General features: G+C 46.2%; 1 protein-coding gene across 1 annotated transcript in view; it reads right to left on the bottom strand.

Annotated features, from left to right (window-relative positions):
• LOC311115681 (neurobeachin-like) overlaps nt 1–15,139 on the bottom strand; it is a gene marked incomplete at both ends in the record, with an annotated part of 76,873 nt that extends 61,734 nt beyond the window's left edge. The window contains 9 exon segments of the mRNA XM_084190838.1: nt 4,462–4,621; nt 6,395–6,612; nt 10,206–10,649; nt 11,863–12,117; nt 12,481–12,936; nt 13,315–13,507; nt 13,874–13,997; nt 14,386–14,467; nt 15,083–15,139. Coding sequence (XP_084046964.1) covers nt 4,462–4,621; nt 6,395–6,612; nt 10,206–10,649; nt 11,863–12,117; nt 12,481–12,936; nt 13,315–13,507; nt 13,874–13,997; nt 14,386–14,467; nt 15,083–15,139 — 1,989 coding nt within the window.
• Between the last annotated feature and the right edge of the window lie 1,336 nt (nt 15,140–16,475).

The raw sequence follows: 16,475 nt of genomic DNA, 5'->3' as shown, positions 1-16,475 counted from the left end.
TCTCTCTATATATATCACCCTCTCTCTCTCTATCACTCAATCTCTCTATCCTTCTATCGCTTTATCTCTCTATCTATCTAGATATCTATCTCTCTATCACTCTCTCTCTCTGTGTATCTATCACGCTATCACTCTATCCCTCTAACTCTTTATCACTCTTTCTCTCTATCTATCTATCACTATGTCTCTATGTACCTATCTCTCTATCACTCTATCCCTCTAGCACTCTATCTCTCTATGTACCAATCACTCTATCTCTCTATCTCTCTATCACTCCATCACTCTATCTATATATCTCTCTGTTTATTTCTCTCTCCTTCAGGTTTGACAGAGGTGAGAAGACTATCACTCTATCTCTTTACCACTCTTTCTCTCTATCACTCTATGTACCTATCTCTCTATCACTCTATCCCTCTAGCACTCTATCTCTCTATGTACCTATCTCTCTATCACTCGATCTCTCTATGTACCTATCTCTCTATCACTCTATCCCTCTAGCACTCTATCTCTCTATGTACCTATCTCTCTATCACTCGATCTCTCTATGTACCTATCTCTCTATCACTCTATCCCGCTAGCACTCTATCTCTCTATGTACCTATCTCTCTATCACTCGATCTCTCTATGTACCTATCTCTCTATCACTCTATCCCTCTATCTCTCTATGTACCTATCTCTCTATCACTCGATCTCTCTATGTACCTATCTCTCTATCACTCTATCCCTCTAGCACTCTATCTCTCTATGTACCTATCTCTCTATCACTCGATCTCTCTATGTACCTATCTCTCTATCACTCGATGTCTCTATGTACCTATCTCTCTATCACTCTATCCCTCTAGCACTCTATCTCTCTATGTACCTATCTCTCTATCACTCTATCTCTCTATGTACCTATCTCTCTATCACTCTATCCCTCTAGCACTCTATCTCTCTATGTACCTATCTCTCTATTACTCGATCTCTCTATGTACCTATCTCTCTATTACATTTACATTTTACATTTTTTGTCATTTAGCAGACGCTCTTATCCAGAGCGACTTACAGTTAGTGAGTGCATACATTTTTCATATCACTCTATCTCTCTATGTACCTATCTCTCTATCACTACCTATCTCTCTATCACTACCTATCTCTCTATCACTCTATCTCGCCAAGTCTACATAATTTAAAAATATATACATTGAGTGTACAAAATATTAAGATCACTGGCTCTTTCCATGACATAGACTGACCAGGTGATTTGAGGGGGACGCTATGATCCGTTATTGATGTCACTTGTTAAATCCACTTCAATCAGTGTAGATGAAGGGGAGGAGACAAGTTAAATAAGGATTTTTAAGCCTTGAGACAGTTGAGACATGGATTGTGTATGTGTGCCATTCAGAGGGTGAATGGGCAAGGCGAAAGATTGAAGAGCCTTTGAACGGGGTATGGTAGTAGGTGTCAGGCGCACCGGTTTGTGTCAAGAACTGCAACACTGCTGGGTTTTTCACGCTCAACAGTTTCCAGTGTGTATCAAAGAATGGTCCCACCACCCAAAGGATATCCAGCCAACTTGACACAACTGTGGCAAGCATTGGAGTCAACTTGGATCAGCATCCCTGTGGAATGCTTTCGACACCTCGATGAATTGCGGCTGTTCTGAGGGCAAAAAGGGAGAGTGCAACTCAATATAAGGAAGGTGTTCTTAATGTTTTGTACACTCAGTGTATATTGCCCGTCTTGTCTCATACATCATATTATGAAGTGCCTGAAGAATAATCTTCACTGAAGAAACAGTTTGAACATTATATTACTGAATAGAGAATAACCTTCACTGAGGCAACAGTGTGAACATTATATAACTGAACAGAGAATAACCTTCACTGAGGCAACAGTTTGAACATTATATAACTGAACAGAAAATAACCTTCACTGAGGCAACAGTTTGAACATTATATAACTGAACAGAGAATAACCTTCACTGAGGCAACAGTTTGAACATTATATAACTGAACAGAGAATAACCTTCACTGAGGCAACAGTTTGAACATTATATAACTGAACAGAGAATAACCTTCACTGAGGCAACAGTTTGAACATTATATAACTGAACAGAGAATAACCTTCACTGAGGCAACAGTTTGAACATTATATAACTGAACAGAGAATAACCTTCACTGAGGCAACAGTTTGAACATTATATAACTGAACAGAGAATAACCTTCACCTAGGGAACAGTTTGAACATTATATAACTGAACAGAGAATAACCTTCACTGAGGCAACAGTGTGAACATTATATAACTAAACAGAGATCCCCATACATTCACATACACAAGCAAAGACAGTCTAGGAACAGAAAAGCTGGAAAATTAATAATGGAGTTACATTATGGATGTCAACAAACCAAATGTTAGTCATAATGACAGCTACAGCAAACAACAGAGAATGTTAGTGAAAATATATCAAGAGAAAGAAACTGAACTTACAGTGTTCGTACTAACCTTAGAACTCTGCACATAAAAAATTAAATAAAAAAACAGACGGGAAGACGAGAGGAAGGAAGGACAGAATAGAGAGAACACAGAGAGGAAGGAAGGACAGAATAGAGAGAACACAGAGAGGAAGGAAGGACAGAATAGAGAGAACACAGAGAGGAAGGAAGGACAGAATAGAGAGAACACAGAGAGGAAGGAAGGACAGAATAGAGAGAACACAGAGAGGAAGGAAGGACAGAATAGAGGGAACACAGAGAGGAAGGAAGGACAGAATAGAGAGAACACAGAGAGGAAGGAAGGACAGAATAGAGAGAACACAGAGAGGAAGGAAGGACAGAATAGAGAGAACACAGAGAGGAAGGAAGGACAGAATAGAGAGAACACAGAGAGGAAGGAAGGACAGAATAGAGAGAACACAGAGAGGAAGGAAGGACAGAATAGAGGGAACACAGAGAGGAAGGAAGGACAGAATAGAGAGAACACAGAGAGGAAGGAAGGACAGAATAGAGGGAACACAGAGAGGAAGGAAGGACAGAATAGAGAGAACACAGAGAGGAAGGAAGGACAGAATAGAGAGAACACAGAGAGGAAGGAAGGACAGAATAGAGAGAACACAGAGAGGAAGGAAGGACAGAATAGAGGGAACACAGAGAGGAAGGAAGGACAGAATAGAGAGAACACAGAGAGGAAGGAAGGACAGAATAGAGGGAACACAGAGAGGAAGGAAGGACAGAATAGAGAGAACACAGAGAGGAAGGAAGGACAGAATAGAGGGAACACAGAGAGGAAGGAAGGACAGAATAGAGGGAACACAGAGAGGAAGGAAGGACAGAATAGAGAGAACACAGAGAGGAAGGAAGGACAGAATAGAGGGAACACAGAGAGGAAGGAAGGACAGAATAGAGGGAACACAGAGAGGAAGGAAGGACAGAATAGAGGGAACACAGAGAGGAAGGAAGGACAGAATAGAGAGAACACAGAGAGGAAGGAAGGACAGAATAGAGAGAACACAGAGAGGAAGGAAGGACAGAATAGAGAGAACACAGAGAGGAAGGAAGGACAGAATAGAGAGAACACAGAGAGGAAGGAAGGACAGAATAGAGAGAACACAGAGAGGAAGGAAGGACAGAATAGAGAGAACACAGAGAGGAAGGAAGGACAGAATAGAGAGAACACAGAGAGGAAGGAAGGACAGAATAGAGAGAACACAGAGAGGAAGGAAGGACAGAATAGAGAGAACACAGAGAGGAAGGAAGGACAGAATAGAGGGAACACAGAGATGAAGGAAGGACAGAATAGAGGGAACACAGAGAGGAAGGAAGGACAGAATAGAGGGAACACAGAGAGGAAGGAAGGACAGAATAGAGGGAACACAGAGGAAGATAAAGGATCATTAAAACAATGGCCTGAACCTATCAAATCAAGTTCAATATTTTAGGGGTTAGAAGGTTTTAGTCAAAATACTTTCAAGTTAAGATGTAAACCAAAGTAGTATTGTTTTTTATTATAGAATTAACAAAAATAATCAGAGAGAAAGTTGCACTAGCAGGTGTTAAATTGAAGATATATTCATTTCACCCAATGTGTAAAAACAAGGTGCAAACCAGGGTTGGGGTCAATTCCATTTAAATTCCAGTCAATTCAGAAAGTAAACCAAATTCCACTTCCAAATTTCCCTCATTGAAAAGCATTGAAGAGAATTGGAATTTCAGTGTACCTCCTGAATTGACTGGAATTGACCCCAAAACACAGCAACAACTGTAATCATGGTACACTGGCCAGTAGATGGCCATGCTACAGAGGACAACAAAGGTAACACCATTTTTAAAAATAAACTGTACTTCCGTCCTTTCTAGCATGGCCAAGTAACACCAACCAGGTGGGCTATACACCACCAGCACACAGTATCCACCAGGCCTGAATAGCACGTGTTATGCCGCAGTTCCCCCTCCCACCAAGGTGGGGCAGCGGTGAGCTACACTTACAGAGGGGGAGGTGGCAGCAGAGAGCAGTGGGAGGATCCCTCCACAGGCGATGATGATGTTGTCCACCATCTGAGAGATGAGGTGTATGGTGTTGTGGACAAAGATGATGTTCTCATTGCTGTTCACAAAGTCCATCACTGACTTGGATGAATGGCTAGAGGAGGAGAGGAGAGGAGGAGAGGAGAGAGAGAGGAGGAGAGGAGGAGAGGAGGAGAGGAGGAGAGGAGGAGAGGAGGAGAGGAGGAGAGGAGAGGAGGAGAGGAGGAGAGGAGGAGAGGAGGAGGAGAGAGAGGAGAGGAGGAGAGGAGAGGAGGAGAGGAGAGGAGAGGAGGAGAGGAGAGGAGAGGAGAGGAGAGGAGAGAGGAGAGGAGAGGAGAGGAGAGGAGAGGAGAGGAGAGGAGAGGAGGAGAGGAGGAGAGGAGAGGAGGAGAGGAGAGGAGAGGAGGAGAGGAGAGGAGGAGAGGAGAGGAGGAAAGGAGAGGAGGAGAGGAGAGGAGGAAAGGAGAGGAGGAGAGGAGAGGAGGAGAGGAGAGGAGGAGAGGAGAGGAGGAAAGGAGAGGAGAGGAGAGGAGGAGAGGAGGAGAGGAGAGGAGGAGAGGAGGAGAGGAAGAGAGGAGAGGAGAGGAGAGGAGGAGAGGAGAGGAGGAGAGGAGAGGAGGAAAGGAAAAGAGAGGAGTGAGAACAGAGAAAGAGGACAGAGTGAGGGAGTTAATAATAAGTTGTGGTCTCCAGGTTATTTCAGTCCCACTGTCTGCAAAGAAAGCCAGTATTGTGCCCAGTGCGTAGTATAAAAAATAACTATAGAGTTCAAAAGTCACTCAAACCATGAAAAGGAATAAACCGAGGAGGAATAACCCAATGAGGAATAACCCAAGGAGGCCAAGTCATATTGACTAGTCATATTGATCTCTCATTCGCTGCACAGAATAACCCAAACACCTTTCATGAGCGTCTTTATTTCCCCCTGAGAGTGGGTGCTGAATATCTTTTGTAAATTCAGTTGGGCGGCAGGTAGCTTAGTGGTTAAGAGCGTTGTGCCAGTAACTGAAAGGTCGCTGGTTCTAATCCCAGAGCCGACTAGGTGAAAAATCTGTTGATGTGCCCTTGAGCAAGGCACTTAACCCTAATTGCTCCTGTAAGTCGCTCTGGATAAGAGCGTCTGCTAAATGACTTAAATGTAAATGTTCTTCATTTCCTACATCTTGATCTACACTGTAGTTCATTTGACCTATATAAAACTGAAACACTGCCCCAGGAACATCTATCTCTAGCCCTAAGTGGCTCTGGTCTAAAATAGTGTACTACATAGGGACTAGGGGACCAACATAGTGTCTAGAGGACCAACATAGTGTCTAGGGGACCAACATAGTGTCTAGAGGACCAACATAGTGTCTAGAGGACCAACATAGTGTCTAGAGGACCAACATAGTGTCTAGGGGACCAACATAGTGTCTAGGGGACTAACATAGTGTCTAGGGGACCAACATAGTGTCTAGGGGGCCAACATAGTGTCTAGGGGACCAACATAGTGTCTAGGGGACCAACATAGTGTCTAGGGGGCCAACATAGTGTCTAGGGGACCAACATAGTGTCTAGGGGGCCAACATAGTGTCTAGGGGGCCAACATAGTGTCTAGGGGACCAACATAGTGTCTAGGGGACCAACATAGTGTCTAGAGGACCAACATAGTGTCTAGAGGACCAACATAGTGTCTAGGGGACCAACATAGTGTCTAGGGGACCAACATAGTGTCTAGGGGACCAACATAGTGTCTAGGGGACCAACATAGTGTCTAGGGGACCAACATAGTGTCTAGGGGACCAACATAGTGTCTAGGGGACCAACATAGTGTCTAGAGTGCCATTAAAGACTGTATCTGACCTCCAGAGCGAACACACACACACAGTCACTCACTCCCCCCCCTCACCTCCTCCAGACGTGTACATCTGTCTCCAGGGCGAACAGCAGGTCAGTGAGGAGGCGCTGGTGCATGGGCGACCACTTGAACTCTGGGATACGGAACATGGTGGTGCGAGGCCCGGGGCTGAACTGGCGCCGCTGCTCCTCTGTCATGGGCATCCCTCTGAAGCCCAGGTCCACACGCAGGTCACGCTCTAACTGGGCCGCCGTACCACCGTGGAGAGCCTGTAGGGGGAAGTAGAGAGACAGGTCAAGGTGTGTTGGTTAAAGCCTTCCGCATGCTTCGGTTCCGGGGAAGTAGACAAGAGATAAATATCTAGGTCTCTCTCTCTCTCTCTCTAACTCTACGACGGGGCAGAGGGAAACAATACCTGAACTAAAACCGAAATATTGACAATAAAACAGCTACAGAAGCTAAGCTAACAGCTAAGTTAACAACATGTCAGAGCTAATAACCACGGCTAAGCTAACAACTACAGCTAAGTTCGTTTTTAAAGTTTGAAGGTATCGAGATTGTTAGGGATACGTTTTGCTATTGTAGTTAGCCAGCTATGGACTTGTTTGGCTTAGATCAGTAAGTTAGCCAGCTATGGACTTGTTTGGCTTAGATGAGTAAGTTAGCCAGCTATGGACTTGTTTGGCTTAGATCAGTAAGTTAGCCAGCTATGGACTTGTTTGGCTTAGATCAGTAAGTTAGCCAGCTATGGACTTGTTTGGCTTAGATCAGTAAATTAGCCGGCTATGGACTTGTTTGGCTTAGATCAGTAAGTTAGCCAGCTATGGACCTTGTTTGGCTTAGATCAGTAAGTTAGCCAGCTATGGACCTGTTTGGCTTAGATCAGTAAGTTAGCCAGCTATGGACTTGTTTGGCTTAGATCAGTAAGTTAGCCGGCTATGGACTTGTTTGGCTTAGATCAGTAAGTTAGCCAGCTATGGACTTGTTTGGCTTAGATCAGTAAGTTAGCCAGCTATGGACTTGTTTGGCATAGATCAGTAAGTTAGCCAGCTATGGACTTGTTTGGCTTAGATCAGTAAGTTAGCCAGCTATGGACCTTGTTTGGCTTAGATCAGTAAGTTAGCCAGCTATGGACTTGTTTGGCTTAGATCAGTAAGTTAGCCAGCTATGGACTTGTTTGGCTTAGATCAGTAAGTTAGCCAGCTATGGACCTGTTTGGCTTAGATCAGTAAGTTAGCCAGCTATGGACTTGTTTGGCTTAGATCAGTAAGTTAGCCGGCTATGGACTTGTTTGGCTTAGATCAGTAAGTTAGCCAGCTATGACTTGTTTGGCTTAGATCAGTAAGTTAGCCAGCTATGGACCTGTTTGGCTTAGATCAGTAAGTTAGCCAGCTATGGACTTGTTTGGCTTAGATCAGTAAGTTAGCCAGCTATGGACTTGTTTGGCTTAGATCAGTAAATTAGCCAGCTATGGACTTGTTTGGCTTAGATCAGTAAGTTAGCCAGCTATGGACCTGTTTGGCTTAGATCAGTAAGTTAGCCAGCTATGGACTTGTTTGGCTTAGATCAGTAAGTTAGCCGGCTATGGACTTGTTTGGCTTAGATCAGTAAGTTAGCCAGCTATGGACTTGTTTGGCTTAGATCAGTAAGTTAGCCAGCTATGGACTTGTTTGGCTTAGATCAGTAAGTTAGCCAGCTATGGACTTGTTTGGCTTAGATCAGTAAGTTAGCCAGCTATGGACTTGTTTGGCTTAGATCAGTAAGTTAGCCAGCTATGGACTTGTTTGGCTTAGATCAGTAAGTTAGCAGCTATGGACTTGTTTGGCTTAGATCAGTAAGTTAGCCAGCTATGGACTGTTTGGCTTAGATCAGTAAGTTAGCCAGCTATGGACTTGTTTGGCTTAGATCAGTAAGTTAGCCGCTATGGACTTGTTTGGCTTAGATCAGTAAGTTAGCCAGCTATGGACTTGTTTGGCTTAGATCAGTAAGTTAGCCAGCTATGGACCTGTTTGGCTTAGATCAGTAAGTTAGCCAGCTATGGACTTGTTTGGCTTAGATCAGTAAGTTAGCCAGCTATGGACTTGTTTGGCTTAGATCAGTAATTAGCCAGCTATGGACTTGTTTGGCTTAGATCAGTAAGTTAGCCAGCTATGGACCTGTTTGGCTTAGATCAGTAAGTTAGCCAGCTATGGACTTGTTTGGCTTAGATCAGTAAGTTAGCCAGCTATGGACCTGTTTGGCTTTAGATCAGTAAGTTAGCCAGCTATGGACCTGTTTGGCTTAGATCAGTAAGTTAGCCAGCTATGGACTTGTTTGGCTTAGATCAGTAAGTTAGCCAGCTATGGACCTGTTTGGCTTAGATCAGTAAGTTAGCCAGCTATGGACCTGTTTGGCTTAGATCAGTAAGTTAGCCAGCTATGGACCTGTTTGGCTTAGATCAGTAAGTTAGCCAGCTATGGACCTGTTTGGCTTAGATCAGTAAGTTAGCCAGCTATGGACCTGTTTGGCTTAGATCAGTAAGTTAGCCAGCTATGGACTTGTTTGGCTTAGATCAGTAAGTTAGCCAGCTATGGACCTGTTTGGCTTAGATCAGTAAATTAGCCAGCTATGGACCTGTTTGGCTTAGATCAGTAAGTTAGCCAGCTATGGACTTGTTTGGCTTAGATCAGTAAGTTAGCCAGCTATGGACCTGTTGGCTTAGATCAGTAAGTTAGCCAGCTATGGACCTGTTTGGCTTAGATCAGTAAGTTAGCCAGCTATGGACCTGTTTGGCTTAGATCAGTAAGTTAGCCAGCTATGGACTTGTTTGGCTTAGATCAGTAAGTTAGCCAGCTATGGACCTGTTTGGCTTAGATCAGTAAGTTAGCCAGCTATGGACTTGTTTGGCTTAGATCAGTAAGTTAGCCAGCTATGGACCTGTTTGGCTTAGATCAGTAAGTTAGCCAGCTATGGACTTGTTTGGCTTAGATCAGTAAGTTAGCCAGCTATGGACCTGTTTGGCTTAGATCAGTAAGTTAGCCAGCTATGGACCTGTTTGGCTTAGATCAGTAAGTTAGCCAGCTATGGACTTGTTTGGCTTAGATCAGTAAGTTAGCCAGCTATGGACTTGTTTGGCTTAGATCAGTAAGTTAGCCAGCTATGGACTTGTTTGGCTTAGATCAGTAAGTTAGCCAGCTATGGACCTGTTTGGCTTAGATCAGTAAGTTAGCCAGCTATGGACTTGTTTGGCTTAGATCAGTAAGTTAGCCAGCTATGGACCTGTTTGGCTTAGATCAGTAAGTTAGCCAGCTATGGACCTGTTTGGCTTAGATCAGTAAGTTAGCCAGCTATGGACTTGTTTGGCTTAGATCAGTAAGTTAGCCAGCTATGGACCTGTTTGGCTTAGATCAGTAAGTTAGCCAGCTATGGACCTGTTTGGCTTAGATCAGTAAGTTAGCCAGCTATGGACCTGTTTGGCTTAGATCAGTAAGTTAGCCAGCTATGGACCTGTTTGGCTTAGATCAGTAAGTTAGCCAGCTATGGACCTGTTTGGCTTAGATCAGTAACCGAAGTTAGCTCAGTTACTGAGAGGGTCAACTACAGTAGTGAAGAATCTACCAGAGTTACTTCAACTGGTTTAAGACACTTGAGGTAAGATATTTGACACACCAGGTCTATGACACTTGAGGTAAGATATTTGACACACACCGGGTCTAAGACACTTGAGGTAAGATATTTGACACACACACCAGGTCTAAGACACTTGAGGTAAGATATTTGACACAGCGGGTCTAAGACACTTGAGGTAAGATATTTGACACAGCGGGTCTAAGACACTTGAGGTAAGATATTCGACACAGCGGGTCTAGCTAGGACCTGATACCTGAGTAGTGGCCGTGGTCTGGATCTTCATCTCCTTGTCCTTCCCATCATCAGATCTTTCTGTATCAGACGTGGTGCTCGCCGCGTCACCTCCAGCCTTACCCCCCGCTGCCTCTCCATCTGCCCCAGACGGGCCCTCTCCCTCTGGGTAGCCCTGGGCCTGAGACTGGGCCTGGATCTCAGCTGCCTGGCTCTCTCTCTGGGCAATGGAGCTGATGTCAGCCAGGGGGCTCTGGATCTTGAAGGGCCCGTCCTCGGGGAGCCCTCCCTGGGCTTGGCTCAGGTCTGAGCCCCTGCAGGATGTCATGTGGGCTAGGAGACTCAGGTCGTCGCTGGCGCTGGTGGAGGAGTGGACGGGGACAGAGCCTAAGGGGGTGGGCTGGTCCAGGCTGGGCAGAACCAGAGGGTCTGTGGTGGCCAGAGCTGGAAGCAGCTTCTCATCAACCTTACAGGGAGAGATAAGATAGAAAGACACCATTAAACATGTAGAGAAGGTGATGACATCTCCAGAAGTACCGCAACAACACCTTGTTTCAATGGATGCTGCTTATTTATTATAAAGCTGACATTTTGACCCGTCAAAGCGAATACAATAAAGCATATTGATGTGAAAGAGAAAGACAGAAAGAGAGAAAGAGAGAAAGAGAGGAAGAGAGGAAGGAAGGAAGGAAGGAAGGAAGGAAGGAAGGAAGGAAGGAAGGAAGGAAGGAAGGAAGGAAGGAAGGAAGGAGGAAAGAAAGAAGAAAAGAAAGAAAGAAAGAAAGAAAGAAAGAAAGAAAGAAAGAAGAAGAAAGAAAGAAAGAAAGAAAGAAAGAAGGGAAGGAAGGAAGGAGGAAGGAAGGAAGGGAGGAAGGAAGGAAGGGAGGAAGGAAGGAAGGAAATAAGGAAGGGAGGAAGGAAAGAAGGAAAGAAAGAAAGAAAGAAAGAAAGAAAGAAAGAAAGAAAGAAAGAAAGAAAGAAAGAAAGAAAGAAAGAAAGGAAAAGAAAGAAAGAAAGAAAGAAAGAAGGAAGAAGGAAGGAAGGAAGGAAGGTAGGGAGGGAGGGAGGGAGGAAGGGAGGGAGGGAGGGAGGAAGGAAGGAAGGGAGGGAGGGAGGGAGGGAGGGAGGGAGGGAGGGGAGGGAGGGAGGGGAGGAGGGAGGAAGGAAGGAAGGAAGGAAGGAAGGAAGGAAGGAAGGAAGGAAGGAAGGAAGGAAGGAAGGAAGAAGGAAGGAAGGAAGGAAGGAAGGAAGGAAGGAAGGAAGAAGGAAGGAAGGAAGGAAGGAAGGAAGGAAGGAAGGAAGGAAGGAAAGAAAGAAAGAAAGAGAGAAAGAGGGAGGGAGGGAGGGAGGGAGGGAGGGAGGAAGGAAGGAAGGAAGGAAGGAAGGAAGGGAAGGAAGGAAGGAAGGAAGGAAGGAAGGAAGGAAGGAAGGAAGGAAGGAAGGAAGGAAGGAAGGAAGGAAGGAAGGAAGGAAGGAAGGAAGGAAGGAAGGAAGGAAGGGCCTAGCTAGTGTACATGCAGCAGAGAGGCTTCACTTCATTAGAACTTCCTACAGTGAGGTAACTCCTTGATACAGTAGCAATACAGAACAACTATTTATAACTCCTGATCATTATGTTGTTACTACCAGGGGAAATAATGGAACATTCCTATAAAAACATACATATTTTTAACCCTTACCTTGCTGAAGAGGAATCCGTTGTTGCTAGGGACGCTGTCTTTCTCGTCGGCAAGGGTGATGAGCGGACCCATGTTCCCATCATCCTCCATGGCGCCAAGCCCCAGCCCTGTGACCACTGTGTCATCTTTAGACACCAGGTTACCATGGTTCCCTTTCAGCTTCTGCACTATGGCACAGTAGGTGCTGTCCAGCAGGGAGTCCACCTCCACCAGGGGCCCGTTCTCCATCCTCCCTCCTCCTATCCCTCCTCCTCCCAATCCTTCCATCCTCCCTCCTCCTATCCCTCCTCCTCCCAATCCTTCCATCCTCCCTCCACCTCCCAATCCTTCCATCCTCCCTCCTCCTATCCCTCCTCCTCCCAATCCTTCCATCCTCCCTCCTCCTATCCCTCCTCCTCCCAATCCTTCCATCCTCCCTCCTCCTATCCCTCCTCCTCCCAATCCTTCCATCCTCCCTCCTCCTATCCCTCCTCCTCCCAATCCTTCCATCCTCCCTCCTCCCAATCCTTCCATCCTCCCTCCTCCTATCCCTCCTCCTCCCAATCCTTCCATCCTCCCTCCTCCTATCCCTCCTATTCCTACTCCTCCTCCTAGTCCCTCCATCCCTCCTCCTCCCACCATCCCTTCTGGAGACAGATCCAGGTCGTCTAGTTTGACCTCTGTGGCCTCCACCTTCTCCGCCTTGATATCCACCAGGAGGTCATGAACTTCGACCCTAACCCCTGATCCCTGACCTTGCTCCCCAGGGGTCAAAGCCTCTCTGTTTGGTCCCTTCACCCCCAACCCTAACCCTAACCCTAACCCGACCCCTCCCTCAGCAAGCAGATTCCTGGAGTCCCCTCCTGCTCCTCCTCCCTCTCCGTACTCGGCCTCGCTCTCGGGGGTCTGGGTCTGGGAGTTGTCGTCCAGCTCGCGGATCTCCAGGTTGCCGTTGACGACGGGGGTGGGCGTGGCCGAGAGGCCGGAGATGGTGGAGACAGAACCTTTCTTCCCCTTCTTGATGTTCTCCTCCTCCTGTCGTTGGTACTCCTCATACATCTTAGCCAGGTACTCCTTATGGGCCTCGTACGTTACCTTATAGAGGGAGAGACATTATCAATAACTAATAATCAATAACATCTTAGCCAGGTACTCCTTATGGGCCTCGTACGTTACCTTATAGAGGGAGAGACATGATCAATAACTAATAATCAATAACATCTTAGCCAGGTACTCCTTATGGGCCTCGTACGTTACCTTGTAGAGGGAGAGACATGATCAATAACTAATAATCAATAACATCTTCGATGACCTTATATAACTCGTAGGTTACCTACACCAGAGATCAGGTGACCAATAACCAAATAACTGATCCATCATTTGTTATCAACGTGCTATTATTGTATGAATGGTACAAGGCTGATTGACATGTGGTAGCACTAATTACACACACACCAACAGGGCGTGTGTTACCTTGGAGTGAGCGATGGACAGCGTATCCACCCAGACCCTCCATCCTCCCCACTCGTACTTGATGGCGTGGTAGAGCAGGATCCTGAAGATGTTATAGACCATCTCTGTTATCTTCTGCTCCTCTGGGCTCTTAGGGTTGATGTAGCCCAGACTGAACATCCAGTCCTGCCATACTGAACACTGTAACAGACACCTAGAAGATAGACAATATGTAATCAATAATATTAATAACATGATCGATAATGTTCTTGGGGTTAATGTAACCCTAGATAGATGATATATAGTTCATTATATGAATACATCATCAATATCTCAGTGTGTGTGTGTGTGTGTGTGTGTTCTGTGTGTGTGTGTTCTGTGTGTGTGTTCTGTGTGTGTGTGTTCTGTGTGTGTGTGTGTGTGTTCTGTGTGTGTGTGTGTGTGTGTGTGTTCTGTGTGTGTGTGTGTGTGTGTGTGTTCTGTGTGTGTGTGTGTGTGTGTGTGTGTGTTCTGTGTGTGTGTGTGTGTGTGTGTGTGTGTGTGTGTGTGTGTGTGTGTGTGTGTGTGTGTGTGTTCTCACCGTCTGTTCTCTCGGCTGTTGCTGAACAGTTTGATCATGTCAGAGAGGAACAGTCTCCTGACCTCCATCAGCTCAGTGCTGGGGCTAGAGCTCTTCAACAGGGTCGCTACCACCTTCAGAATCACTGGAAGAGGGAGGGGGGAGGGAGAGATGGAGAGAGAGGGAGGGAGAGAGAGAGAGAGAGGAGAGAGAGAGAGAGAGAGAGAGAGAGAGAGAGAGAGAGAGAGAGAGAGAGAGAGAGAGAGAGAGAGAGAGGGAGAGGGAGAGGGAAAGAAGGAGAGAGAGAGAGGGGGACGGAGGGAGGGAAAGAGGGAAAGATTTATATTTTTGTTTTCTCTAGATGTATTTTTTGTGTTTCATATCACTCTGAGGTACAAATACTTAATCAATCTTTCCAAGAGAGCAGCCAATAATATCGCATCTTTCCTCCTGACTGACAGACAGACAGACTGACAGACCCAGACAAACCACTGGGGACATCAGAGAGAGAATGGGGTAGACTAGACACTTACTGGGGTTCTGTATCTTGACGGTGGAGTCAGGTTCTGGGTGGGGCTTGTGGACCACCTGGGTACACACCTGTTCTGTCAGAATCTACAGGGAGATAGGACAGTGACAGCTGTCAATCAAACACAAGACACACCCCTTTCAGATATTATACGAGTAAGACTTTATAAACAGGTAAATAAGAAGTTATTGTAACCACATATCTTGTAATGTGTGTGTGTGTGTGTGTGTGTGTGTGTGTGTGTGTGTGTGTGTGTGTATATAAAACCCCCTGGGACACAGAGGCTACCATCCCCCAGTTTCACACCTCTGGCCCTGGCTGCTCCGTTGCTAGGGGGTTGCCAAGGTCCTTCCAGAACACTCTCCCCTGGCTAGAGTCATGTGATCTGGTCAGCCAATCACAGGCTGTACCAGGTGGGGATCTCAAAACCCCCAACACAGTTGGTTCTTTAGTTGGGCAGAGGTCCAGAGAACTCTGCACCATCTTAACTCCACCCCTACTGAACCTCTCCTGACCAATCCTCCATCTTGAACTGACCATAAAACCATTATCACTTCCACTAGTTCCCTCCTACTTCCTGGTTGCTGTGTGTGTCCTGTACATCTGTCTCCTAGTGGTCATTACCACGCCCTCTAACAAGGATCTCTAAACCGGCACCTCTATCGAGACCACCAGTTGGTGTGTGTGTGTGTGTTACCTACCTCGTAGAGTGTGTTGTAGATGGTGATGCTGACGGTGTTGGTGTGTGTGTGTGTTACCTACCTCGTAGAGTGTGTTGTAGATGGTGATGCTGACGGTGTTGGTGTGTGTGTGTGTGTTACCTACCTCGTAGAGGGTGTTGTAGATGGTGATGCTGACGGTGTTGGTGTGTGTGTGTGTTACCTACCTCGTAGAGTGTGTTGTAGATGGTGATGCTGACGGTGTTGGTGTGTGTGTGTGTTACCTACCTCGTAGAGTGTGTTGTAGATGGTGATGCTGACGGTGTTGGTGTGTGTGTGTGTTACCTACCTCGTAGAGTGTGTTGTAGATGGTGATGCTGACGGTGTGTGTGTGTGTTACCTACCTCGTAGAGTGTGTTGTAGATGGTGATGCTGACGGTGTTGGTGTGTGTGTGTGTGTTACCTACCTCGTAGAGTGTGTTGTAGATGGTGATGCTGACGGTGTTGGTGTGTGTGTGTGTTACCTACCTCGTAGAGTGTGTTGTAGATGGTGATGCTGACGGTGTTGGTGTGTGTGTGTGTTACCTACCTCGTAGAGTGTGTTGTAGATGGTGATGCTGACGGTGTTGGTGTGTGTGTGTGTTACCTACCTCGTAGAGTGTGTTGTAGATGGTGATGCTGACGGTGTTGGTGTGTGTGTGTGTGTTACCTACCTCGTAGAGTGTGTTGTAGATGGTGATGCTGACGGTGTGTGTGTGTGTGTTACCTACCTCGTAGAGTGTGTTGTAGATGGTGATGCTGACGGTGTTGGTGTGTGTGTGGTGTTACCTACCTCGTAGAGTGTGTTGTAGATGGTGATGCTGACGGTGTTGGTGTGTGTGTGTGTTACCTACCTCGTAGAGTGTGTTGTAGATGGTGATGCTGACGGTGTGTGTGTGTGTGTTACCTACCTCGTAGAGTGTGTTGTAGATGGTGATGCTGACGGTGTTGGTGTGTGTGTGTGTGTTACCTACCTCGTAGAGTGTGTTGTAGATGGTGATGCTGACGGTGTTGGTGTGTGTGTGTGTTTACCTACCTCGTAGAGGGTGTTGTAGATGGTGATGCTGACGGTGTTGGTGTGTGTTACCTACCTCGTAGAGGGTGTTGTAGACGGTGTTGGTGTGTGTGTGTGTTACCTACCTCGTAGAGTGTGTTGTAGATGGTGATGCTGACGGTGTTGGTGTGTGTATGTGTTACCTACCTCGTAGAGGGTGTTGTAGATGGTGATGCTGACGGTGTGGTGTGTGTGTGTGTGTTACCTACCTCGTATACTCGAGATGTGGTGAGATGGTGATGCTGAGTGTTGGTGTGTGTATGTGTACCGACCTCGTAGAGGGTGTTGTAGATGGTGATCTGAGGACGAGGTGGTGTGTGGTGTGTGTGTTACCTACCACGT

This window comes from Coregonus lavaretus (assembly GCF_964263955.1).
Source record: "Coregonus lavaretus genome assembly, contig: HAP1_SCAFFOLD_2568, whole genome shotgun sequence".
Taxonomy (NCBI): Eukaryota; Metazoa; Chordata; class Actinopteri; order Salmoniformes; family Salmonidae; genus Coregonus; species Coregonus lavaretus.
The sequence above is the reverse complement of the archived record's forward strand: the minus strand, read 5'-3'. Positions and strand labels throughout refer to the sequence as shown.